General features: G+C 49.7%; 2 protein-coding genes across 11 annotated transcripts in view; one reads left to right on the top strand and one right to left on the bottom strand.

The window, feature by feature from the left end:
• The window catches only part of MKLN1 (muskelin 1), a 365,877-nt gene extending 359,479 nt beyond the window's left edge, over window positions 1-6,398 (top strand). For all 10 annotated transcript variants that reach the window (XM_070071320.1, XM_070071319.1, XM_070071316.1 and 7 more), the window contains 2 exons: window positions 1,720-1,774; window positions 6,051-6,398. In XM_070071320.1, coding sequence (XP_069927421.1) covers window positions 1,720-1,774; window positions 6,051-6,172 — 177 coding nt within the window. In that variant the 3' untranslated portion in view covers window positions 6,173-6,398. The remainder of the gene's footprint in view (window positions 1-1,719; window positions 1,775-6,050) is intronic.
• An 11,587-nt stretch (window positions 6,399-17,985) lies between these two features.
• The window catches only part of PODXL (podocalyxin like), a gene marked incomplete at its 5' end in the record, with an annotated part of 42,697 nt that continues 34,286 nt past the window's right edge, over window positions 17,986-26,396 (bottom strand). Inside the window, 7 exon segments of the mRNA NM_001082766.1 lie at window positions 17,986-21,532; window positions 22,062-22,229; window positions 22,359-22,420; window positions 22,564-22,711; window positions 24,413-24,472; window positions 24,644-24,715; window positions 24,989-25,239. Coding sequence (NP_001076235.1) covers window positions 21,335-21,532; window positions 22,062-22,229; window positions 22,359-22,420; window positions 22,564-22,711; window positions 24,413-24,472; window positions 24,644-24,715; window positions 24,989-25,239 — 959 coding nt within the window. The 3' untranslated portion in view covers window positions 17,986-21,334.

Genomic DNA, 26,396 nt, shown 5'->3' on the forward strand with positions numbered 1-26,396 from the left:
GCTCTCTCCTATGGCCTGGGAAACAGTGGAAGATGGCCCAAGGCCTTGGGCCACTGCACCTGCCTGGGAGACTTGGAAGAAGTTCCTGGCTCCTGGTGGCTGTCCTGGCCATTTGGGGAGTGAACCCGTGGGTGGAAGACTCCCTTTCTCTCTCTCTGCCTCTGCCTCTGCCTCTCTGCAACTCTGCCTTTCAAATAAACAGATCTTCAAAAAACAATTTAAAAGGATATATTTATTTATTTGAAAGGCAGAGTGACAGAGTCGAGACACAGGGATCAACCCACTGGTTCACTCTCCAAATGACCACAACAATCGGAGCTGATCCTGGCCAAAGCCATGAGCCTGGAACTCCATCCAGGTCTCCCATGTGGGTAGGATGGACCCAAGTACTTGGATCATTTCCCACTACTTTCCCAGTGCATTAACTGGAGCTGGATCAGTAGCGGAGCAGCCAGGACTTGAACTAGTCCTCTGATACAGGATGCTAGCTTTACAAACAATGACTTAACCCACTTTACCACAATACCGGCCCCCAACACCTGAAATTTTAACGGCTCCAAACATAAGATATGACATACCTTCAGAAGAATTCATGGTATCACCTCCTAAAGCCTTGAGAAGTGCCACGTTTGTCTACTCTTACTCTTTCCTTGACTTTGCCTTTTTTCTAGCATCCTCATTTCAGGTAAATATAAATATTCCATTAGTTGTCATGAATTATTTTATTTTTATTTTATAAATTATTTTTATTAATTTGTTAAAAATCCCAGCATTTCAATAATTTTCTAAAGCATTTTATTTATTTATTTGAGAGGTAGTTACAGGCAGTGAGAGGGAGAGACAGAGAGAAAGGTCTTCCTTATGTTGGTTCACTGCCTGATCCGAAGCCAGGAGCTTCTTCCCAGTCTCCCATGTGGGTGCAGGAGCCCAAGCACTTTCCCAGGCCATAGCAGAGAGCTGGATTGGAAGAGGAGCAGCCAGGACTAGAACCAGCGCCTATATGGGATGCTGTTGCCACAGGCAGAGGATTAACCTACTGTGCCACAGTGCCAGCCCCAAAAAGTTTTATTTGACTTATTTGAAAAGCAGAGTTAGAGAAATAGGGAGAGAGAAGTCTTCCATCCATTGGTTCACTCTCCCAAATGACTGTAGTTACCAGACCTGGGCCAAGCCGAAGCCAGGAGCTTCTTCCGGATCTTGCGTATAGGTGCAGGGGCTCAAGCACTTGGGCCATCCTCCACTGCTTTCTCGGGTACATAAGCAAGGAGCTGAATCAGAAGTGGAGCAGCTGGCACTTGAGCTGGTGCCCATATGGAATACTGTAATTTTGTCTTACTGTGTCATAGTTCAGGTACATTTTCTGTTTTAAACTAACCTGAATTGGCTATTATTTCTGTTGAAAAGGCCTTGGAATTTTAACAGTGTAATTATGCATGATTGTGGAATCACAGAAACAACCTATACACATGCTTTTTTCTCAGAGTTTGAGTCATGCAGCAGAGACATCAGGTGTTTTACAATAGCTTGTATTTATTTTTGAGATGAGAATGTGTTGAAAAGGGTGATCGCAGGACTTGTTCCATTCATCTAGCTGGGGTGTTCTTGCCACTGATCTGGCGATGAGACCGGTGTTACACAGCTGCTCGGGAAGAGTCCCAGGTACAGAGTTTGTTTTCCTCCAGTGTAATTAGCTAACCTGTTCCTGTTTCTCTTTTACAGTTTCAGCTCTTAGCTTCAGCTCTGTTCAAATCTGGATCAGATTTTACAGCTCTAGGTGAGTATTCCAGGATAGCTTACCCAGCCAGATCCCTTCATATTTAGGAGCTTGCATTTTGTTTTCTTCTAAATGAAACATCAGGGAAAATGCCCATCTAACAAATGGAGTGCTTTGGAGACCACAGGCAAAGTTTCTGATAACCCGCCGCAGCAGTACTTTCCACGCACGGTCCACCAGTTCGTGGATCTGTGTGTCACTCCTGTTATACCAGTTGCTGTGCCATAATGCAGACAGATAGCAATAGAAACCTGAGCAAGATAAATTAAACTGAATGGTGCTGCTTGGGTTTCAGGCTGCATTAGTGATACTCATTAGGAGATTGGCACTGTTGGTTGAACGGGTTCTCTCTCAGTTTGGTCTATGTGTGGTGTCAAGAGAATGGTGATGGGGTAGGCAATAAAGTGAATGTATTGAGAACAGAGAAAATGAATTCTCTTTCCTAACAATGAGAATTTTTACTTGGTATCTTAATTGTTCAAGATAAGTTCCAGTTGAAAATCATGTTTTTCTCAAACATCTCAGATACACACATAGTCTTTTTTTTTTCCAAAGATTTATTTATTTACTTGAAAGTCAGAGTTACACAGAGAAGGAGAGGCAGAGAGAGAGAGAAAGAGAGAGTCTTCCATTTGCTGGTTCACTCGCCAGTTGGCCACAGTGGCTGGAGCTGCACCAATCTGAAGCCAGGAGCCAAGAGCTTCTTCGGGTCACCCACACAGATGCAGGGGCTCAAGGACGTGGCCCATCTTCTACTGCTTTCCCAGGCCATAGCAGAGAGCTGCATCGGAAGTGGAGCAGCCGGGACTCAAACTGGCACCCATATGGGATGCTGGTGCTGCAGGCAGAGGCTTTATCTGCTATGCCACAGCACCGGCCCCAAACATAGTCTTCATTTAGTAATACTCTCATTTGCTTTCTAAAGAATATTTAAACTGCATTTTAATCAGAAACTGGAAAGTGACTCACTTGTTAAAATAGGTGTTAACAACTACCACATTTTTTTTTAAAGATTTATTTATTTATTTGAAAGGTAGAGTTACAAAGAGGCAGGGGTAGAGAGAAAGTCTTCCATCCACTGGTTCACTCCACAAATGGCCACGATGGCTGGAGCTGGGCCAATCCAAAGCCAGGAGCCAAGAGCTTCTTCAGGGTCTCCCACACGGGTGCAGGGGCCAAAGCACCTGGACCACCCTCCACTGCCTTCCCAGGCCATAGCAGGAAACTGAATTGGAAGTGGAATAGCTGAGACTCGAACCGGCACTCATATGGGATGCCAGCACCTCAGGCGGCAGCTTTACCCGGTATACCACAGCACCGGCCCCTACCACATAAGTACAGTGTGTCAGTATGCTTGGGCTGCCATAGCAAAATACCACAGACTGGTTTCTTAAGCAGCGAATTTATTTCCTAGTTGTGGAGGCAAGAAGACCAGGATCCAGATGTGAGCAGTGTTGGTCTCTCCTGAGGCCTCTCTCCTTGGCTTGCGGATGGCCGTCTTCTCACTGTGACCTCACTTAGTCTTCCTCTGCACTCATGACTCCCTACTGACTCTGCAGTTACCATTTGTAAAGCATTCAAGCAGTTAAACTAGGCTATAATAAAATGGGGAGCCTGTTTAGTTGTCAGTACCCAGGGTCATAGTCAGGTAAACTTTCATGGGTATTTATGTTAGGATAACTCATTGGTAGCTCCAGTTTCTTACCAAGATAGTTGTCATTTGATTATGGGGATTTCTAGCTTTCCGCTTGTCATAATAAAATGTAGTTACACAGAGAATGCATATTGGTGCCCTGAAGCTGTGCTCTTACTATTTTTCTAAGAGTTGAGCAATAGTATTGAAATTTTCCAACATACCTATTATACATACTATTTAAAATTTTTTCTTGCTTTATTTTTATTTTATTTGAAAGGCATGAGAAGGGGGGGAGAGGAGAGAGGGAGAGAGAGGGAGCGCACGAATACCTTCTATCCTCTAGTTCACTAGCCTCAGCCAAGCTTTCAGACTCATTTCCTTCATAATTATTCCAATTTATGTTAACCTCCTAGGGTCTCCCACGCAGGTGCAGGGGCCCAAGGACTTGGGCCATCTTCCACTGCTTTCCCAGGCCATAGCAGAGAGCTGGATCAGAAGTAGGACAGCCAGGACTCGACTCAGTACCTGTATGGGATGCTGGCACTGCAGGCAGTGGCTTTCCCTGCTACACCACAGCGCCGGCCCTCAAACAGTGCCTTTTGATAATTGTTGCCACTCATGAATTAAAAGTCTTCAGAATTTCTCATCATTTTCTGTGTCCTTTTAACTTTATACTTTTGCTTTGTGCACTAAGCTTAGATTCAGCAAGGTCTTTTCTTCAGCCTCTTATCTGCAACCCACTTGTTTACAGGAGCTTTTAATGTAATAATACATTTACTGGAAATAGTGCAAATTTGAAAACTTATATGCCAGGGGAAAATGAGAGTTTTTGCCTTTCCATGAACTTTTGAAGCACCCTCATAATATAGTGGTTATGTAAAGTATATTGGCTGAAATTAGTTCAAATTTTGAAGAGTGAATGCCTGTGATTTACTTTCAAAGAGTTCCATGAAAAGATTGGGATTCACATACCACAACACACACACACACACACACACACACACACAGCATATTTGACAGAATGTTCATTGATGAATCTAAGTGAAGAATATATGAATGTTGTACTATTCTTGAAATTTTTCTGTGGGCTTAAAATTTTTCAAAATAAAGAGTTGAAAATAAAGGAGTTTAGAAATTTAGAAAAGTATGAAACAGGAAAAAATTATAGTCTCACCACTCAGAGGTAACTTCGTTGATATTTTTGGAGTATTTCCTTCCATTCATTTCTGTGATATGATAGTAGGTTTTATTGAATCTTAAACTCAACTCAAAGAAGTAACCATTTTCCTTCAAACTTGAAACAACAACCATAATAAAATTTAAAAAACACAACCTGAGGCAGGTGTTTGGTGCAGTGGTTAAGATGCTGCTTTAAGGTCCGGGCAAGTCCCGCCTCCTCTGCTTCCAGGTCCAGCTTCGCTGATGGACTCCCTGGGAGACAGCAGGTGACAGCTCAAGTGCTTGGGTGCCTGCCACCCACAAGGAAGACTTGGAAGCAGTTCCAGGTTCCTGCCCTGGCTGTTGTGGGCATTTCTGGAGTTAACCAGCAGATGGAGGAGCTCTGTCTGCCTTTCAAGTAAAATGAAAACAAATAAATAAATTAAAAAAAAAAAATGAGAGTGGCCAGCGCTGTGGCACAGCGGATTAATGCCCTGGCCTGAAGTGCCGGCATCCCATATGGGCGCCAGTTAGAGACCTGGCTGCTCCACTTCCGATCCAGCTCTGCTATGGCCTGGGAAGGCAGTGGAGGTTGGCCCAAGTCCTTGGGCCCCTGCACCCACATGGGAGACCAGGAGGAGGCTCCTGGCTCCTGGCTTCGGATCGGCACAGCTCTGGTCGTTGTGTCCATTTGGGGAGTGAACCGTTGGTTGGAAGACACCTCTCTCTCTCTCTCTCTCTCTCTCTGCCTCTGCCTCTCCTCTCTCTGTATAACTCTTTCAAATAAATAAATAAATCTTTAAAAAAAATTCAGTGAGAAGGAGCATGCCAGTCTCGAGGCATGTAGTAGAACCATAAATGTATAGTTATTTACTATGTGCCAGATATATAGTGTATGTGTCTTTCTTTCTTCAGTCATCTATGTTTTCATTCAATTCTCTGAGTCTACTTCCAGCTCCAAGGGCCTTACTGGTTTTACACCATTTTCTAAAGATCCCTTTCATTTTGACTTTATTATATTTTTATTATCAAAAAACTTTTAGTGGGTCTGAAGCATTAATGATTCAGAAAAGAGGAGTGGGATTTCCTCAGCGCTGGCCAGCAGAGGAATAGCCTTGGAAGGGAGAGAGGAGAAAGCTGTGACCTGGTTCCTGAAGCGCCAGTCTTGCGAGGAGTACCCTTGTAGTCACAGGTGGTCCCACAACAACCCTGAAGGGAGCAGGCGCATCCTTGTAGTCACAGGTGGTCCCATAACAGCCCTGACATGAGCAGGAGTACCGCAGATTTAGGGGAAACAGAAGGGCTGAAAGGAAAGTCTGGTTCCTTTACTGGGATCAGACCACTGCCGGGTAGAGAAACCGGGAACGATTCAGTAGAATCTGGTCTGTCCGTTACTCATTGCTGCTGGTTTCGAAGAGCGTGTCTGGTACAGGTTGAGTTTTAAACACAGTGGCTGAATTTCTTTTCTCTCTTCTGCCCCAGGCTTTTCCGATGTGGATCACACCTATGCTCAACGAACTCAGCTCTTTGACACCTTAGTAAATTTCTTTCCTGACAGTATGACTCCACCCAAAGGCAACTTGGTAGACCTCATCACGCTGTAACCGAAGGGCCGCTCGATGGGGACGTGCAGAACGGAGCCTGCTTCGTCTTGGACTGCGACTCTGGGCTGCCGCTGCGCTGTGATGGAGGCCTGCACCAGAGCCTGCAAGGGATCTTTACCGTCACGAGTTTCAATCCTCTTCTTTCACGCCTGACCGCAACCCCCTTCTCCTCGTCCTATTCCCAAACTAGGCTAATAAAGTGAAATTGGTATACTTTCCATTTAAATATATACATATATTTTTTCTTACTTTAACTTTTAAGAATTAATGAATATAAGAGAAAAAAATAGGCAGTTCACCCTTCTCTGAATTTTATTTCTCTTTCTTTTTTTAAACTGGGGAGCTGAGCACTGTTAACAGACTCAGTGCTGTAAGAACTTTGGACTTTGCTGGATTTTTTTGGCTAGCTTTCTTCTTTTTCTTCCCTTCCGATTTCACTTTTATCTCACATCACACAACTGCTTGTGAGTGGTGTCGCTTGTTTACCTCGTTCTCAACAGATACGTAGTACTGTACGACGGTGGCTGTACGTGAAGGTGATGTTGTGTCAGTGTTGTAGCACAGTAAATAATAGGCAGAACCGAGAGCTCAAGTTTGCACTCTTTGCCATAGAACAAAGAAGCGAAATCCAAGACTGACCTGGACACCCATCTGAGATTGGTGTGTAATATTTCTACAGTGATACATTTTATAGTGGATACTATAGTATCATCTGGCTTTAAGTCACAGAACTTTAAACTGAGGAGACCTTAGTGTGGAACCTTTAAGAGCCATTCCAGAAATGACAAGCAGGAGGGATCTAGGGTGACTAAGGTGTCCTTCATCTCTTTGTAGCCGTTTTGGAAGACAGTGGCTCTAGGGCACAGGTTGGTTTGTGCTGTGTCTTTGTAGCATTTTCATTTGGGAAGCCCATTTCTAAAGCCACCCCTTTCTTTCTTCCCCATACACATTGGCTCTGTACATCTGCTTCTGTATACTGATATTTTGAAGAATAATGGTTTGTGATTGTCCACTGGTGTGCAGCTAGCAGCAGATCCTGGGCTTTTTTAAATGGAGAAAAAGCAGAATATTTTTTCATTAAACAGAAAGGCATGACAGATGGTCTTTGCCACAATTCCAGTTGGTTTGCAGGGGGTGAGGCACGTATCTTGCAGCAAGGTGCTGTGGAGTGCAGTGTGGGAAAGCGGCACCTGGTCAGTGTTCACGTTTGCTCAGCCAGAGTGCTGTGTGCGCCCGACAGCCACCGTGCTGGAAGCAGACTCAGTATAGTAAGTGTCCGTCAGTCAGCTCTTAAGACTGAATGACTCATGGAACTGAGTGTGTGCCTGTGTGGCAAGGTTAGGCGTCACCAGAGAGAACAGAGTGACCTGCACTTTGAAGAAGTGTCATGTGTAGGAGTCAGACTTTGAGATCCATCTTCCCTCTGTCTTTATGGACACAGGTATTTTTGCTGGTTCTATCTTGAGCCATCGGTGGCTTTCCAGTTATCCCAGAGCAGTCAGTAGTGATTTCTTACACAAGCTATTCCCTACCTTACCTTGTGAAATGTATTCTGTATTTCAGCAGGTTCCAGATTGTGTAGATGTGGAGTGACCAATCGATTATAGTTAAATAAATACAGTTTACTTGCACTTGTACAGTTCCATAAAATGATTCCCCTGAGTAACAGTCCAGGACAAAAAATATCAGTGTAACTAATATGGTAGCCTGATGAATCTCATTTTGTGAAGACAGGTGCAAGTCAGAGGTTGACAGGGAGGAACCTGATACGACTGTCTAGATTTAGAAGCTCTGGTTTTGCTTACTGTGAATCCTGGTACTTTAAAACATTAACCAAATGAAGCTGGCTGCCCTTGCCTTTTGTTTATAGTGCTTTTATAACTTTTTTGGTCAGTTCCTTACACTCAAATTATTTGGAGGAAACTCAATTCTTGACCTCAGTGATTTTGGTTTTGTTTTCCCCTAATCATGTCTACTGGCTTTTGTTTTTAAAATCTGCTTTAAATAAATATGTGCTTGTTTCAGTTTCATCTTTCCTCACTTTGTGTAGATGGAAATTTCCCCCTTCGTTTTTTGGAATTTTTTGCACTACCGTGTTGAAATGGAGTTGAATCATGGTGGCCCATTTCCGAAGTGAGGCGGCAGTCCACTAGAGAAGTCGGCTTCGTGGGGCATCACTGGAATGTTTGCCAGGAATGCAGGCCTCATGTACCCATAAGCAGGACTGCAAGCGCTCACATTATTTTCACCTTAGAACCCTGGTCTCAGTCACGGAGTTAGTGAGGAACTGTGTGTATTTCCAAGAATTCCAGTAGTGTACTGTAATTTAAGTTTATAATTTGTATTTGGATAGATAAGTTTTGTTTAGGTAACTACATATATGCTTTACTACTTAAAATTTCTTTGATTTTTAACTTAGTGAGTCCTGAATCGAAATACTGGCTGATGCTTTAGACACGTAATTATCGGGACATGGTTTGCTTAATTTTGTCCTTAGCTTCAACTTCTCTCCTATTTCTTTTTCCCAGTGGAATATATTATTTTCAGCGAGAAATAAAGTAGATCTCACATCATTTGCAGTGCCTGTGCTTCTTGAGAAATGATCTGATTTGCAAGACACTTCTCAAATGCATTTGCAAGGTGTCTTGTGAAACGGCAGAAACCTCACATGGCCAGCTTGATTAATTCAAAGTATATCATTCTCTGCAGTCGAGGACTTGAGAGTTGAGCACCTTCCTGTGTGCTAAAGCTGACAAACAGTGTCAACCTCTGTCAAGGTCATGTTTTTAGACTAAACTCTAAAACTGACCTGTGTCTAGTAAGTAAAAGCTGTTAGAAAATTAAGTCCCTCGATCTTTTCCAATTGAGAGCATGATGACTGGTTGAAGTGTGTAAAAACTGCATCCTCAAGTGAAATAACACTGTGTGTGCCACCTTATCAGTCCAGTGGCTCTCCACAGCTGCCTTCCAAGTGCTGTGTGGAGATCCGTTAACAGTTCCGCTTCATGAAGTGCCGCTTCAGAATCTAACTTACAGTGAAAACTAGCTTGAGGCACTGAATCATTTAGTGAGAGGTTGAGAATAATCAAAAAGCACTTAGCAAGGAGTATGTGCCTCATTTTATTCTGTGAATTATATTAAATGTTACGGTAATTACATAAAGAGTTTGCCATAAAATTATCCTGAACACCACATGGAATTCATTGGGTAATTGTGGGCCGTCTAATTTTTTTCCTGAGTTTTTGCTTTCGTTCTGGGAAATCCCTTAGCTGGTTGAATGTTTTGCAAAAGGTGAGAATTACAGTTGGCAGTGGTTTCGGTGGGAGGAATCGTTACTGTGTGTACTCTGAAGAAAGTCATGTGGCAATACAATACATCTTCCTAACCCTTCTTTGCTTTAGAATACATGTCTGTCCGCAGTCTCATGCTGTGACAGATTCTCATGTGAATTCTCACAGTGGCTCGTCCTCGATCTGGGATGTGCAGGCTTCCCTGGAGACAGTTTGTAGTCATGGGAGAGCATAGCGGGTCTGCATATGACAGTACTTAGAGATGAAATCTGGACTCTTTTTTTTAACTAAAATGTTTTTGTTTTGTTTTAGTCAAGTAACACCTGTGATGTGTTTAATGCTGAGATGACTTGGTTATCCCAAAGTTGCAGTCTAGAGGTATGTCAGCTGAAGGTGGAAGTCTTCTAAGTTTGTTGAAATAATAAGGAGCGAACCAGCTCAGCTAAATGCTGCTGTTGTCATCACAGGGGCGGGGCACTCATTATCGCAATATATTGATTTCTCACCAAACGCTCCTTTTCTTTTTCTGAATAAATACTATTTTAGAGATTGCACTTAACACATTTTTTTAACCTCGGTTTGCTCCTACTCACCAAATAGTGTGAATTGTTTACATTGATTTTTCTCAGCTCCTATCGCTGTTCTTGACCGTTACAGCCATAGACTTGATGGGATTCCTGTAGCATGGCTGCTGCTTGAAAGAAAGATCAACGTTGTTGTGAAGCAAACATGCTCTCCACGTTTACATTCTTGTTTATGATGGGGGTTAGTGAAATTGAAGTTGTATGTTACAGAATTAATAACATTGAGATACTGCAACAAACACTTAAATCATTTTCATTTGAGGGTAGTGATGATTGCTGTGGCAGCTCTTTTTTCTTGAAATTTGGGAAAGGCAGAATGCTCCCAGTCTCTGATTTACTCCCTCCATGCCTGCCATGCCCAGGGTTGGGCCTGGTTGACGCCAGGAACTCAATCCAGGTCCCTCACATGGCAACGTGGACCCAACCACAGGAGCCATCACCTGCTGCCTCCTAGAGTCCTCACTGAAGCTGGAGCCAGGAGTTGAACCCGGGCACTCCAGAGTGGGCTGCAGGCATTGTAGCTGTGTCTTAACCATGAGGCAGTGCCCACCCTGGGGCAGCTTTGATGGAAGAGTCCATGTTGATTCCCTTTCCTGGCACTAGGAAGCACTGTCATACAACTGTTGGTAAAGGAGCAGTTTTATAGGAGAGCTCATGGAATTCAGCATACAAACAGACGTTCCAGTTTGCCTATAGTCTTTATGGTATTTTTTTAGCCTATTTTCTTCTGGTCCCACCTCCTATGAACAGTATTGATATGCTATTGAATCTGGAATTTGTGTTAAGAATTGACTTTCAGTTATTGATGTAGTCATATTAGGAATAGCTTCAATGATCATGAACTTACTGGTATTCCTTTTTTTTTCCTTCAACAAAAATAGTACGGCCTTAGAAATGTCTCTTCCCTTGAAGAATGTGAATTTAATCCCAATTCCAAATGACTAAATTTACTTTCAGTTGTAACCAGTGGTAAAAATCATCTGAGTCATTAGATGTTAAGGTAAATTTGATTTTCTGGTGGTACATAGAGAAATACCTTCATGCAAAACCTATCGTTGCCTGCCTTTCTCTGTCAGGTAGAGAGATCTGGAACTGGAACTCAGCTCACAATTTTAAAACAAAATTCAAAGGATGGTTCTAGTTAATCATCTACATTAGAGTCATCATTTGGAATGAAGTTTGCTAATATGCAACAGTTGTCCTCAAACATAGTCAAGCTTGCCAGAAAACAATTCTGTGTGGGTTTTTTCTGAGGGCTGTAGAGTCAGCAGCAACCATAGGAAGGGGTAGAGCTGGGGGATGTTTGGTTGAGAGGTAGATCAGTTCTAAGACAGCAATACAGATTATTAAATCATTTGTCTTCCTTTTTTTTGAGTTTTTTTTTTTTTTAATTATTTATTTGAGAGAGAGAAGGAGAGACAGAAAGGTCTTCCTGCTAGTTCATTCCCCAAATGGCTACAGTGGCCAGAGCTGGGCTGATCAGGAGCCAGCACTTTCCTCCAGGTCTCCCACGTGGGTACGGAGGTCCCAGGACTTGGGCCATCTTCCACTGCTTCCCAGGCCACAGCAGAGAGCTGGATCGGAAGTGGAGCAGCCAGGACTTGAACCGGTGTCCATATGGGATGCCGGCACACAGGTGGCGGCTTTACCCGCTACACCACAGCGCCGGCCCCAGGTAAGCAGTTTCCTAAAGAGAAGCCAGCAATAAAGCATTTTAATGTGCTGTTTCCTGGCTCCCAGAGGGCTTGGTAGGCGTGGAGTTTGAGCTCTTGCTGCCGTATACTCCAGTGCCCTCTGCGGTGCCAGGCTTTGCCGTGCAGACAGCAGCCCAGGATGGCTCTCCAGTTCCGTTCAGTACTTCATGGGAAGCAGCCCTCTGTGCAGTGTGCTGAGCAGGCCCGCAGTTGCTCAGCTAGCCAGTTTTGAGCTTTATTTCTCTCCTTGTTAGCAGATCTCAAGAAAGCCTTCTTAGTGTTTAGCAGCATCATTACTTCTGTGTCATTATTTGGTATTCGTTTTCCAGCCCTCTGAAACAGGACACGTCTGGTGTAGCACGTAAGCCTCCGCTTGGAACACCTGCATCCCATACAGGAGTGCCTGTGTTCCAGCCCTGCTGTGAGTCCAGCTTTGTCTGATGCAAACCCTACAAGGGAGGCAGCTTCCTTCAAGGGAGACCGAATGGAGTTCAAAGCTCCTGATTTCAGCCTGGTTGAGCCCTAGCAGGTGGGAGATTCATCTCTCTCTCTCTCTCTCTCTCTCTCTCTCTGTCTGTCTTTCTCTGCCTTTCAAATATAAATTTAAATAATAAATAGAATATTGTGACTTCATGTATGACTTTGAACCCACACAGAAGTGAACTGATGTTAGTTTGCAAGCTTTAAAATTATTATATATAATCCCAAGGTTTTTTGTTTGTTCTGCTTTGCAGAGAAACATAATCAGGTCTTGGCATTAGAAGTGTTTAATGATTTCAGTTTATTCTCGCAGTGCCCTGCACATCCGTACAATGGTTGCAATAGAGACAGTCTAGCTCGTGTTCTGGGTCCATTGCAGCAGTAGAGTGGACCCCTGATGTGTGTGTTCCGAGGGTTGGGGAGCTTATCCATCCTGGCCTGGCCATCAATGTTTGCACACTGCTTATAGTCCCTGCATTTACCTTCTTGAGATGAACAGGGGAACAGGACAGCATCGCATGCTTTCCAAGTTCAGAGTCCTAGGACACGTCTAACTTTGTGGCTTAATTTTACGTATACAAGTTACCTGTGCTCGTGGAAACACTGAATACAGTTATAAGACATGAAAGTGATTGTCAGCCTGACCTGAAACTCAGTAGAACATCGAAGGCCGAAAAATATGAGGGTAAATATGAATGCTCTCCTACAGGGGAAGATAAACTGAAAAGTCACATACTTCATCTCCTTGAGATTTTGGTTTTTTCCTCTCTTAGAAAAAATGATATTGGCGACTGATGTTATAAACAGTTTTCTCCCTTTATTGTGAAGAATTCATCTGGAAAAGTGAAAGTGATTTCCTCTCCTAAGCAGCACAGTTAGCCTGGGCAAGTGATGATGTGATTGTGTCGCCTTTAAGCCAGCCCGTTTTTTGACTTGTGTGTATTGTCTTTTGAAATGAATTAAACTGGACTGTGTGGTATGAATTGTCTTTTATGCACACTCTTCAGCTCAGTTTAGGAATTAATTGCGTAATACCGTGAGCAGATCTCTTCATGGAGTACATGCACTTTCTTCCTAATGAACTGCTTCCCGTGCCACCCTTCCCAAAGAGTCAGCCTCAGGAGACGAGCACGAGAAAGCTAAGCTGACTGCGTCTTTGCCGGTCGCAGTCTTGGGAACAGCATTCTTGTCTTTCCAAAATGGCATATTTATAAGCAGCTTGAGGAACATGTTATAAATTAGAAGTCCTCAGTAGCCAGACATTAAGATCCCTTCTGATCGAGATAGACCCTCAAAACCAAAGTAGACAGGAATTAGACTGAGAAGGAAGTTACAGCTCTCCCAAAGCCGGCAGACCAGCTTCCCGGACTGTGTGCTCACGCGGTGGGTGGCTCCTTTTGTGAGAACATCTCCTGGACTGGAAGTGGGTAACGGACAGCACCCAGCTCACCTGGAGGCTGGAGAATTTTAATATCTTGTATGGGACTTGACAACATTGATTCTTGTGATTAGAAAAATGCATTTTCATAGAAAATGACTAAGTGTGAAGAAGGGGAGCCACTGTCAGTTAACTGATGAGACTCACTCTCTTGTCCCCGATTTCCGTCATTATTAAACAGGGTAAAGGCCAGAGAAGGTTTAAGGAAAACAGACATTAACAAAACGTTTTCTCACAGTCATTTTCATTGTCTTATGCCGTGGGCATGGAGAACCAGATTGCAAGCACACTGCCCCTGTCCTAATTACGTTATTTTACTCATGACCCTCTCCTAGATAGTCTGAAAAAATTCTCTGTATATGTATCTTGAACCCTGACGTCTGGATGTCAGCTACTACCTGGGAGCTGTGGGGAGCTGCCTCACTCCGGTCACTGGAAATCTCATCCTTAGACCCCTGATGTTTCTAATTGGGACGTTAGTGCACCACTGGGGGAAGTGGAGCATACCCACACCATGAGGAGCCTTCCGTTTAGGAGTGACTCAATGGATGAGGTGCTGTCGAGAGGCCGGGGAGGCTGGGGGAAGCAGAAGAGAGACAAAATGAATGCAATTATCAGTGAGGGGCCCACGGAACAGTTCCTGTGCTTAAGCAGTGTCTATCAGCAATGTTCCTTTTTCTGCACACCAGCTCAGAATCAGAAGCTTTGCACAGGATCCGTGTTTTAGATGAGACTCCTTTCCTTAGTGTGTGGAGGGGGAAACTCGCTGGGTTTTGCTGTCAGTGGGGTTAGATCCACATCCTAAAGTACCCTAAGTCAGAAGTGGAAAGAATGGCGTCAGCTGGTGGGAGCTTTAAAACCAGTGCTTTCTGGGTATCAGATCTGTCCTGACAGTAATTGTTCCAGGTCATTGTTGGGCTGTGTTGTGTTCTGTGGTCTTCCTCATTCCCTCTGATCCTCTTTGCTTTAAATTTAGTCCATATGGGCTTTTTAGGATTTGGGTTTTTAGTACATGTAAATTTCTGATCCCAGGTTTGGTACATGTGTTAACACTACTATGTGAATAAGTAAATTGATCTGCTAAACAATTGCGATTGTAGAATTATGTTGTATGTAATGTACATATGGAGAAAGAATGTATTTTGTTCATTTTCTTAATTAAAAGTTATATATGGACCTTACAAGGTGTCGCCTGTGTTTGCTTCTGTAGTTGTTGTATTTTTCCCTCAAAGAGGTTTTCTTCAGGCTCCCAGAGGTGGAACATGACCCACCGTAGAAGGGCCCTTGGGACGCCGCTCCAATGAATGAGCTCGCGGAATTTCTGGGGGAAGCTTCCGTCTCTAAAGACACCCTCAGCTACTTATTGAGGAAATGCTTTCCTATCTGCTATGAATGGCCGCTTGCGCAGTTTTCACCTGATCTCTGTAGAGTTCAGGAACTAGGAGAAGAAACTGACCTGAAATAGAGAACTAATTGTAGACAGATAGTAAAGGGAGCGAACTTGGACATTTACCGTGTTGGGAAAATCCTGGTCTCTGTCCCCAGAGCAGAGAGGAAGTAACAAAGGGCCAACCTTGAAAAAACATAAACTGAGCCAGAAGCCGGATACGGATGCCCGATGGACTCCCATAAGCAGGTCTCCCCTCCGCCTGTCGTCTTGGGGATGCTGTGGCCTGGTGTGAACTCCTAATAGAGTTGTGTTTTTTCAGTGTTAAAACCAAATAATCTATATCTCACCACATGGTTCTCATTTCTAGGATGTGCTCCGAGTGTGGCTCAAAAGTTTGTTTTCAAAACAGGAAAACATGAGGCACAGTGATAAGGTAGGGAGCTGGCTTTTCCTTGTTAATGCTCCAGAGAGTTCATACCGAAGGCGGAGATGGAGGGCACCGCCCTGAATCTGTTTTTCTGTCTCCTGGCGGGCAGGGGTGGACACGGGGCTCGGCTGCTGACTTTGGCTGAGATGCTAGCTGCTCCACAGCCTGAGTATGGGGACCTCCAGAGGTTTGACGGCGTTACTTTGTGCTTGTCTGAGAGAGGATACGGCTCTAGTAGGGAAATGGCCATACTCCTCCTCTATCTGGCAACCACAGAATCCGTAGAAATTAAAAAGGAAAATATTGTTCCATTCTTGACGTTTAAGCCCTGAAGGCTGAAGGCATCCCTAGAAGGGGCGGCTGACGGCTCTCCCGGGACCTGTGCTAGTCAGCCCACCCGCGAGTTTGCACACGACTTGCTGACTCCTTCCTTTAGCACCATGTGTTACATCACCTCCTTTGCCCGCTGCGTGTCTTGGAAGGAGCAAAGGAACAGAGAGTGGAGACTGGGGGCTCTGTGCAACCTCAGGAAGGTGAGCCAGCAGAGGCAATTCCCAGCCTCCCTGCTGTCCAGCTGTTCTGTCCCTGGAGGGCTGCCCTCTTGCTGGACACCCACCCAGGAGAAGTAAGGGGACCCAGCCGCATCCAAGCAGAGATGTTCTTAGGAAAGAGGGGAGAAAAACTTGGTCCAAGCTGTGGGGAGCAACTCGGACTATACTGTTACTGGAATTAAGACTTATTCTATACATCTGCTCTCCCACAATATGGCGCTGGGAGAGGAGCAAACAGCTTCTACACAGCTGCCTCTTGCCAACTTGACAAGCTGCAGGACCTGCTCCTGATTGGAGGAGAGCAGCGCACTCGGCGTGTGGGTAGCAGAGTTGGGATTGGTGGAAGAGGACCATAAAGGAGAAGAGAGACAACATGCACCAGGAACATCTATCTGAAGGAACACCTGTGCAGCCCCCGAGAGAGCCGGCCGGCGGTGTGCCGCTCCCCCGCAGAAGTGGGGAAAGTGGCAGGGGGAACCGCCCTTCCACGGAGGTGGAAGGGACGGTAGCCAACCCGGGAAGAACCAGCAGCAAACCCAGGGAGGGCCGAGCAGACAAAAGAACAACGCAGGGTCCTGTGTCGTTCCTCCACGAAGACGGGGAGCGACATAATGGTGCCGTGACTCGGATATGAAGCCTAGGCAGGGTTTAGTGTCGTTCCTCCACGAAGAGGGGGAGCGACACCAAGCGGGCTGCCCAGCACAGCGCCAGAAAGTTCTGAGGGTCGGCAGTGCCTAAGAGGGGAGGGGAGGACGCTTGGCACATGGGTAGCATGCATCGCATCGCCACCCTCTGAACCTGGGCCACAGGATAGGTCACCCAGGAGCCAGGCATTCTGCTGTTTGTTTCCAGATCCACTAGTAACGTCCATGTAGCGCTGGGTACCGTCTCAACCTCTCTGCCCCACTTGTCACTAATGTTCATCAGCGTAGCCAGTCCTGTTTTATTTACTTCTAACTTGGGGTAAGTGGTTTGGGGAGGAGCTTATAGAATGGGGAGGTTGAGAGTGGCAAACAGGTGGAACAAATCAAAGATGACAACCAAGAGAACGTCTTGGTTGGCAGATTAGGGAGCAGAGCAGGGTCAGTGCCCTACGCAGGAAGGGAATGGAGCCTTAGGTCTGATTTGTGGCCCACGATAAGCTCTGAGTCACCCTGTGGGCCTCGGTCCACGCCTTGTGTATCCCTGGCATACCCTGGAGGTGAACCTCAGAACGCCCTGGCACTGCAGGGCGCCAACTGCCTCTCAGAACTCCACATGAAAGGGAACTGCTAGCAGCAGTTAGCGTTCCAGAAATGTGTTTGGTGGCTGTTGGAATTTGAGCGTCAGCGTGCACTTGGGCAAACACGCAGAGTCAAGGCCTGGGGTTCCTCCCTACTTCTGCCGATGAACAAGACAGGTGAGAAATGTTTTGTGAACTGCAGGAGGCCTGCAAGCAGACTGTTGTCCAGCAACTAGGAACACTGACCCTCTAACAGTTTCCCTCCTGTAAGTTGGGAACACGGGAGTGTCCCCCCTTGCACAGAGAAAGGGTACCAAGATAACCGCAGGGTCAGCCTTCCCTAAACCCCTTCTGCCTCCCCTGTGCACCCACAGGAGAGACGGGCAGAAACCTTCCGTGGCAAGAGGCAGATCCTGTTAGGGGCTGTGAACCACTGAGTGGAAGTCTAACTGGCTTTAAAATAAAGAGTGTCCGGGGAAGTGAGGTCCTCTAGGGTAGCCTGAGATAAGGTGGAAACCTCTCCACCAGCCTGTTTCCCCTTTTCCTTCATCCCCCTCCTCCCGCCCACCCTGCACCTGTTGGGCAGGGTAACCAGGAGCGCAGAGGGCCCTGCCCACGCGTCCTCAGCTGCTGGGAGAGGCGCCTCGAGCACAAGTGACAAGTTCAAGGCAATCAGAGCAGAAATACGGGGGCTTGAGCCAGCTTTCCACAAAAGCACTTTAATAGTGTACAGTTTTCCAAAATATATTTTTTGTAAGAAAATGCAATAATTATAAGTCTTTACAAACAAGTTTCTCCATAAAGTCCAGTGTACTTCAGACCCCTGTCCACTAAGACATCTGCTTCCCCAGTCTCCTGGGAAAAATGTTTAACACTTACTGACAATAATAACAATAAGACCCACATCAAGTAACAGTGCCCCCTCCCCCTTGGTGTCGGGTTCTCAGTAGACCCGAGGTCAGCTATGACAGTGACAAAAGCTATGCTGTGGTTTTACTCTGCCATCTCCGCTCCCCCTGTCTTGTTCCCTTTGGTCCTTGGTCCTGCGGGGAGAAGTTCCGCCTGAGAAAGTTCATTCAACAGCGTTGGCAGAAAGACTCCTCCTCCAACATCGCTGACTCACAGGAAGTGCATGCGGCCTGTGGATGGAGTCCCCGTTGTCTTCGTGCCCTCCCTGGCCTTCCCGGGTAAGGGCGGGGGGACTGCGGGGTAATTCCCTCCCCTGTGTCAGTCTGGTGCCCACAAGTGGCAGCCCGCGAGCCGCTGACTCTGGGGCTCAAAGTACTGGGCAGGCTACGGCTGCAGCTCCCAATCCTGTCTAAATAACCCTGGGAGTTTAGCATGTCGCTGCGGGCTTCAGAGTCGGGAAAAGATTGGACTAGACCTCCCACTAGAGCATCACAGTCCAGCCATTGCGAGCTGACTCCAGCCAGGGTCACATTTTAAAATAAAAATGCCCGATCTACAAGACAAATACTTTGTCACCAACTTGTCTTGTTACGTAACATTTAAAAAAAAGAACACACAGTTTTCATTTCTAGTAGGATAGACATTTACATTCGTGTTCAGAGAAAGAGCTTAGCCATCTCTCCTAGCTAACACATGTTTTTTTTTTTTCAAAGTATATTCACTTAAAGCAGTGCAAGATAGATTAACACGTGGCCACTGTATTTACATAACCAAAAAAAAAATAACATATGTAAGTTTCTCCAGTATATTGTCAAAGAGAAAGCCCAAGAAGTGTTGACGCTCTCTGCTAGCTCTCCTCCAGACAGGGGCCAGCCTGGTGCCTGGACTGGATCAGGCCCGTGCCATGCTCTGCACCTCCTCCGTCAGCACCGCCCAGGCTGCCCAGCAGACCCCCCGCTTGTCCCTGAAAGAAACGGTTCCTAAGCTCTCTTTGGTACAACTTGCATACAGTCCTGCTGAGCGCCTGGCGTTCCTCTCACCTCGTCTCAGCCCCAGAATCTCAGCGATCGGACAGCATTTAGAATCCAGAAAAGACAGGGAAAGAAAATGACCTCCACAGAGGCATGGTAACGTGGCCTGGTCCTACTGGCAGGAGAAAGCCAAGGCACCATACCAGATTCTGAAGACACCTGAAAGGCAGGAGCCCTGGTGGCAGTCCTGGGAAAGCTGTCCCAGGCTCTCCATGGACACTGCATGGCCATTCTTCTCACCAGGCCAGCGTCCTGCTCTCTAGTCCCTGCCAGTCGTCATCTCTCAGAGCTGCAGCCCAGGCATACTTGCTGCCTTTGTCAAATGCCCTGGCTGGGGAACATGACCCCGAACCAGCACAGGAGAAACGATCCAGTCCGGCCTCTCCCCCAGGGGCAGGTGCAGAAGCCGAGACCGCTCTCCAGCATAATGTTTCACAGTTGCCCAGCCCACACCTCCAGCTGCTAGAGAGGGCGGATGCTTGGGGATGCTCGGGCCTAGCATTCCCCCAACTCTCGGGAAACTGGAGAGGCCACCCTTGACTCTGACCTTTCTCTTCCTCTAGGATAGGAAATGGCTACAGCCTGCATCAGGGAGCAATCTGGCGGCCAGGGAAGGCTCTTCCCTGAGCCCCACCCCCTTTTAAAAACAGCCTGGGCCAAAGCAGAAAGCCTGATTCATTCTAACCAGTGCAGCCTGGCTCTGCCTCTAGGACCCTGGAGAAGTGCGTGGATTTTAGCCCTGAAATGACGATTTTCGTTCCCCTAAACAGTTCTGCCATTTTCCTAGTGGGTTCCAGGTGACTCATGCCCAGAACAATAAAGGCCATAAGTTCCAGATTCTAGGCAGGATTCCCCCTTCTCAGATCAGCTTAAACCTCACTCTGCCTTCTACCCGCCAGCTGGCTGCTGAGCCCACACACAGGCCTCCCATGTTGGGGAATGGACATGGCTTTGTGCTTCCCTGAGATGCCCCCAGTAGCCCCAGTGGGTTACGGAGAAGACAAACAGCACGGTGAGTTACACACCTTAGCGTGCACTGCGTATCCTGGGCCTGCCTTCCTGTGAGGCCACAGGAGAACCAGGCCTGGATTAACTGAGTCCCCAGTCATTTGAGCTTTGGCCTTTGGCAGTGGAGGGCTGGGTTAGAAAACAAACGTGCATGCAAACAGAACAAAACCCTCAGCAACTTGAGAAGTCCCTGAGTTCTCTATGCAGTGGAGAGTCATGCCTGTCTTCCTGGCTGTTCCAGGGGATTGTCCGGTAAGACACGTCTGGGCGGGGCCTGTCCTGCCCCTCCCTGCTGGGGCTCTGGGATTCACCCTGGTCAGTGAACTGAACCAGAGGAACACTTTGCTACTGCAGCTTTTAGTCCCTGGGAGGGGGGAGGTTGGAAGACCAAAGGAGAGCTTGGGGAGCCTCTCCCTGGAGAGCCGGGGGTGACCGACCAGTGTGGGTGCAGGGCTCCCCTCTGGACCCCGTAGGCAGAACTCGCTCACACTGAGAGGCCCGTCTGGGCTAAGTCCCAATTCCGTTAAGCAAATGTAAGGAAATCAGAATGCAGAACAAGAGGTCCAAGGTCCGGAAATGACCTGTGCAAACCCCCAGGGGCCCTGGGACCAAGTGGAAAAAAGGGGAGAAGGAAGAACTGCTGGCAGGCGAGGCGGGGAAAAGAGATGAGAACTGGGGACCTGTCCTTCCGAGTCATCGGACCCCACGGAGACCTCCAACCAGGTCTGGGCCTGCTCTCCATTCCAGCCCACCCACCAACTGCAGTTTCACCCTGTGCCCAGGAGAGGGCGCAAGTGAGCACCACGGTGTAGATGGGTGCACAGGAGCATGGGACAGAAGGGCGGGGCCTGTGAGTAGGGGAATGGAGGTCCGCTGCTTCGCCCTGAGCCTGCCTGGCCCCTGCCAGCAGCACTGCGCTCAGGCACTCGTGGGTTATCTTACAGGAGGGATCTGCATGGGCTGTGACGTGTTCAGCTTGAGAAGGGAGAGGCAAGGCCCTGGGGGCGCTGGGAGGGGGCGGCCCTGGGAGCCGCGCTCCCCCAGTCCTCTCCTGGAGCCGGAAGGGGACGTCCTCCCCGGTCCAGCGGCACTTGAGGTGGTCAGTGAGCAGTGGTGGGGGCGGGCGGCGGCAGACCCGTTAGAGGTGCGTGTCTTCCTCCTCGTCCAGGTCGTCCTTGGTCAGGTTGTCCAGCGGGACAATCCAGCTGTCCCCCAGCTCCCCGTTAAGGTTGACCACCTTCTTCTCCTGCATCTCGGCCGACGTCTCCATCACTTCTAGGGTCGGGTTGTCATGGTAACCGTTCTCCACGGTCTGCAGCTCCTCCGTGAGTCGTTGCTGGAGCGGGGAAAGAGCAGATTTGGAGGGGATTTTGGAATACAGGTGCCCTGGCAACCCAGGGACTGGCTGAGCTGCGCACTCAGCGCTCACAGGTGGGGGCCTCGTCCAAAGGCCAGCCCTCCAGGCTCTGTCTCTGATCCCCTCCCCCCACCCCCTCCAGGCGCCCATCCATCAGCGTGAACCGGCAGGACTGTAGAGACGACCCCCCAGCCTGGGCAAGGTGGCCACGGGGTCCCCACGGACACCTGGCAGCCGTGCCTGCTCCCTCCCCGAGAACAGAGGGCCTGTCCGAGGGTCCGTGAGGACGCTGGGCACCGGGAGCCGGCTGCCCCCTCTGCAGCGCCCAGGGCCCGGCTGGAAGTGTAACCACGGGCAATCCAGGAAGGGGTTTGGGAGAGCCGGGCACGCGTGGGTCCATCCACAGCAAGGCCCACGCAGGTGAGGCTGACTCCTGCTCCCACAGGTACCGGGGCAGTCTGCCGGCCCCCTCTGCTTTGCTGCGGTACGGGGAGGAAGAGGCGCCCACCTGGTCCTTCCTATGGGAGAGGCGCTGGTGGCAGCAGCCGTAGAGGGCCGCGACAAGCAGCAGGAAGGAGGCCATGCAGACGATGGTGATGATGAGCGGCAGGCTGAAGCGGTCCTCGGTCTCCTCCGGGGGCCCCTGGTCCCCCAGCTGCATGTCGCTGACGCCCTCCTGGCCGGGAAGGACAAGGGCAGCCGTCAGGCCCGGGGCCGCCGTGCCCTCTCTGGGTTTGCTCAGCCTAGGCTCCTCCACGAGAGAGAGGCCACACGGGGGTCCCAGCCCACAGGGGCAGCCCTGTACCTCTCTCAGGTCATCCCATCTGTCCTTCAGCAGCTCGAACACGGCCGTGGGCAGCAGATTCGCTGTGGGAGGGGCGAGAGGGGCTGCCTCAGCATCCAGCTCAGAGCCTGCGCGGCTCACTGGGTGGGCCGGAAGCGGAGTGGAACTCCCCCCACCCGCCCCCCTCCCACAGCAGGGGCCTCGGCGCCCCTTGCCCTCAACTCACTCTTGATGGTGATTTCTTTGACCACCACCGCGTGGCTCCCCAGCATGGGCGCCAGCAGCACGTGGCACTGGTCCTGGGCGGGGTTGAAGGTGGGCTTGGCCGCTCGGCACAGCAGGGTGACCAGTTTGTCTTCCGGAAGGCTGTCTGTCTGTTGTGGGGAGACCACCGGTGAGTCCTTGTGGCAGCAGCCGGGGCTCCCGGGGCTTGAGCCCGGTCACTACCCCAGCCCTCCTGGTGCCATTCCCAGTCACGAGTATGGTGCCAGGGCCCAGTGGGTTGAGCCGCTGCTGCCTGCAACACCGGCATCCCATATGGGCGCCAGTTTGGTCCCAGCTGTTCCACTTCCTGTCCAGCTCTCTGCTCATGTGCCTGGGAAAGTAGCAAAAGATGGCCCGAGTGCTTGGGACCCTGCACCCACGTGGGAGACCTGGGTGAAGTTCCTGGCTTTGGCCTGGACCAGCCCAAGCTATTGTAGCCATTTGGGGATTGAACCATGGATGGAAGACCTCTGTCTGCCCCTCTCTATAACTCTACTCATCAAATAAATAAATCTTTTTTAAAAAGTTAAAAGAGCCATGTGCTGTTCTACCGAGTCAGTGTTTGCTTGTGTCTGCCTCATTCCTGTCTGCTGACCCCTTCGCTGTTCACCGTGGTTATGGTCCTTTAGGGATCGTGAATGGGCGCCTGCCTCTCCCCGCAAGGGGGCGCCACCTCGTGCGGAGCCTGCCCTTGGCCAGCCTGGCCGGCCTCTCCGACAGGTACTCTGCGAGCTGCAATGCGCATGCTCCTCCCCGGCTAAGGTCCTGCTCTGAAGCCAGGAGCGGGCTGGGGACAGGAGGCGGCATAGGGCAAAGCAGGGGTCACCCAGCTGCCCGTGCAGGAGGAACCAGCTGAGGCGGCTCCAGTGCTGCCTGCTCGCCGCTGTTTCTCTGACCTGACTTTGGAACGTGGGGCACGGCTTCCCTGAGGACACCCGCCCCCCCAAACAGCCCCTGGAATCCCTCGGGCTTACTAACGCCCCATCCTGCCTTAGGAGGGAATCCACGGCCAAGCTCGGGGCAGTCCGTGCCTTGTGCAGTCATCCCAGCCCCAGCAGCGGGCGGCTACAACGGTCACTTGCAGACTGGCTACACAGAAGGAAAAGATCTGCCGGAAACAAGACCCCTCTAGCCTTGGGGTGCAACTTCACTTCGTGGGCTACGCGACCAGGGGTGGCTGCAGACACACACTCACCAGGAGAGGGCAGCAGCGAGCCGGCAGCACCGGCACCCCCAGGCCCCAACAGCCAAAGGACTGCAGCTACCACAGCCTCTCTCCGCTGGGGCGTCCTCACCGCAGGGCCTGGCTGCTTTGCGTCCAGGGGCCCGTAGTTCTGGGGTCTTCCTAGCTCCCAGCCAGCTCCCTAGCTCCCCAGGTCAGGGGAGAGCTGCCCACTCTGTTCCCTCAGTGAGACTAGGAAGCATGAACCCAATCAGAAGAGCAGGAGTTGGGCTGACCACACCTGTCACTGTGAGGTGAGTCTCCGAAGCCCAGAGACAGAGGCAGAAGGGACCAGGTCCAGAGCCTTCCAGCTCCCGGAGTCAGGAAGACCCGGCTCCTTTCCCTGACCCTGCCTTGTCCCGACTGCTTGCTCTGTTCAGACTGGGGGGCGGGTGTGGCGCTGGGGCACAGCGGGCTAAGCTGCAGCCTGCAGCTCCAGTGCTGTCTCGAGTCCCAGCTGCTCCCTGCTAATGCACCTGGGAAAGCTGAAAACGATGGTCCAAGTGCTTGGGCCCCTGCACCCACCCACCCAGGTGGAGTTCCAAGTTGCTGGCCCAGCCCTAGCTGTTGCTCCCATTTGGGGACTGACCGAGTGCATGGAGATCTCTGTCTCTCCTTCTCCCTGACTCTGCCTTTGAAATACATGTATCTTTAAAAAAAAAAAAAAAAAAAAAAAACAAACAAACAAACAAACAAAAAAAAACAACTTGGAGTGGGGAGGTACCGCTCACCGCCTCATTCCTCCACCTTCCCCACCTGGATGCTGGCTGGCTGCCAGCCTGGGGCGGGGTCCTGGGGCTCTGGGGGGCCAGGTACTCACGCAGGGGCTGCTTCTGGTGAGGTTCAGGATGAGCAGCTGCTCGGTTGGTCTCTCCGGAGGCCCGCAGCTTACCTGGAAGAGGCCGGTAGAACAGGTCGAGGCCCACAGCCAGGGGCTCTCCGACCCTGCCCGCCCCTGGGTGGAAGGGAGGAGCAGCTCGTGGCAAGCTGGGCACCGCTGGACCAGGCTCGGAGCCGGGCATGGCCCCCACTGCCCAGCCGTGTGAGGCAGCATCGGGCCATGCCAGGCAAAGGCGGTGAAAGCAGATGGCTCCCAATAGCCCCAAGCCAGGGTTCCGGGTGAAGGAGGACTAGAACCGCCCTCCTGCCTGGGCCCGGGACTCACCCTCTGGTCTCTCACTGCCGAGGTGGGGGAAAGCGTGCTGGGGCCGTGCAGGGCAGTTGAAGCCAACTCAGTGCTGGAGCTTGTGGGGCCCCTGCCGGTTGTGTCCTCTGTTCCTGCCGCCGAGGGGCCCGAGGGCTGCAGTGCGGGGGAGGGGGAGGGAGAGGAGGGAAAGGGGGAGGAGGAGGGGGAGGCTGGGCTGGGTGGCATCGGGCTGGGCATCCCTTGAGTCTCTGCTGAGCTGGCCACGGGCGCTGCAATCGGGAACACAACAGTCAACCACAGGAAGCAGTGCCCTGCACAGGCGGCTTTCTCGGGGTGTTTGGTCTCAGCCGCCACCAAGCTGGAGCCAGCAGGCTCTGGGGAGGGAGGCAGGGGGATGACGTGGAGCCCTGTGACAGTCGACAGGGGGCTGGGACGAGCCAAAGAACCAGCCACGGGAGTTGACGCTACAGCAATGCTGCCCTTATAGAACCTCACACCCGCACTCTGGGGGAGGTCCCGTCGTCACCCTGTTCTGTAAGTGGGGAGACTGAGCCTCGTGATCTGCCCAAGGCCACACGCCGAAGGGTGGCAGAGACTTGGACCCAGGCGCACCCGGCTCAGGGCACTCTCACTGCAGCACACGGCCACCGTGACCCCCAGTGTGCACCCAGCACCCTGGAGCTCCCAGGAATGCAGGCTCCCAGGTTCACGGCCAGGAGTTCCGCTTCGACAGATCTGGACGGGTCAGGGTCTGGAGGTGCATGGCCCATCTGTAGATTCTGAAGTTAATTTTCCAGACTAAGATTATCACTTGAAAAACCGAGGGGCTGGCATTGTGGCGTGGCAGGCTAAGCCACCGCCTGCAACAGCGGCATCCCATATACACCAGTTGGAGTCCTGGCTGCTCCACTTCTAATTCAGCTCCCTACTAATGTGCCTGGGAGAGCAGTGGAAGGTGACCCACGGACTTGGGGCCCTGCACCCATGCAGGAGACCTGGATGGAGTTCCAGTCTCCTGCCCCAACTGCTGTGGCCATCTGGGGAGTGAACCAGAGGTTGGAGGACCATCCTTCCTGGCCCCTGCCCCCTCCCCCTCCCCTTCTGTCACTCTGCCTTTCAAATACATTTTTTTTTAAAAAACTAAATAATAGGAAATGGAATACAGTAGACAATATCAGGATGTATAATAGAAAGCTGAACTCTTATTTAGTGAAACTTCCGAATCAATTCATGTGTGTGTTAGGTGTATGTGTTCCGGATCATGATGTAAAAGTAAAGTGTGTTTCTTGTTTCCTAAATATGTATTTACTTATTTTTTAAAGGTTTATTTATTTGCAAGGCAGAGCAACAGAGAGAGAGAGAGAGAGAGAGAGAGAGAGAGAATCTTCCACCCTCTGGTTTATTCCCCAAATGGTCACAAAGGCCA

Source organism: Oryctolagus cuniculus, chromosome 3, assembly GCF_964237555.1.
Source record: "Oryctolagus cuniculus chromosome 3, mOryCun1.1, whole genome shotgun sequence".
In the NCBI taxonomy this organism is placed as follows: Eukaryota; Metazoa; Chordata; class Mammalia; order Lagomorpha; family Leporidae; genus Oryctolagus; species Oryctolagus cuniculus.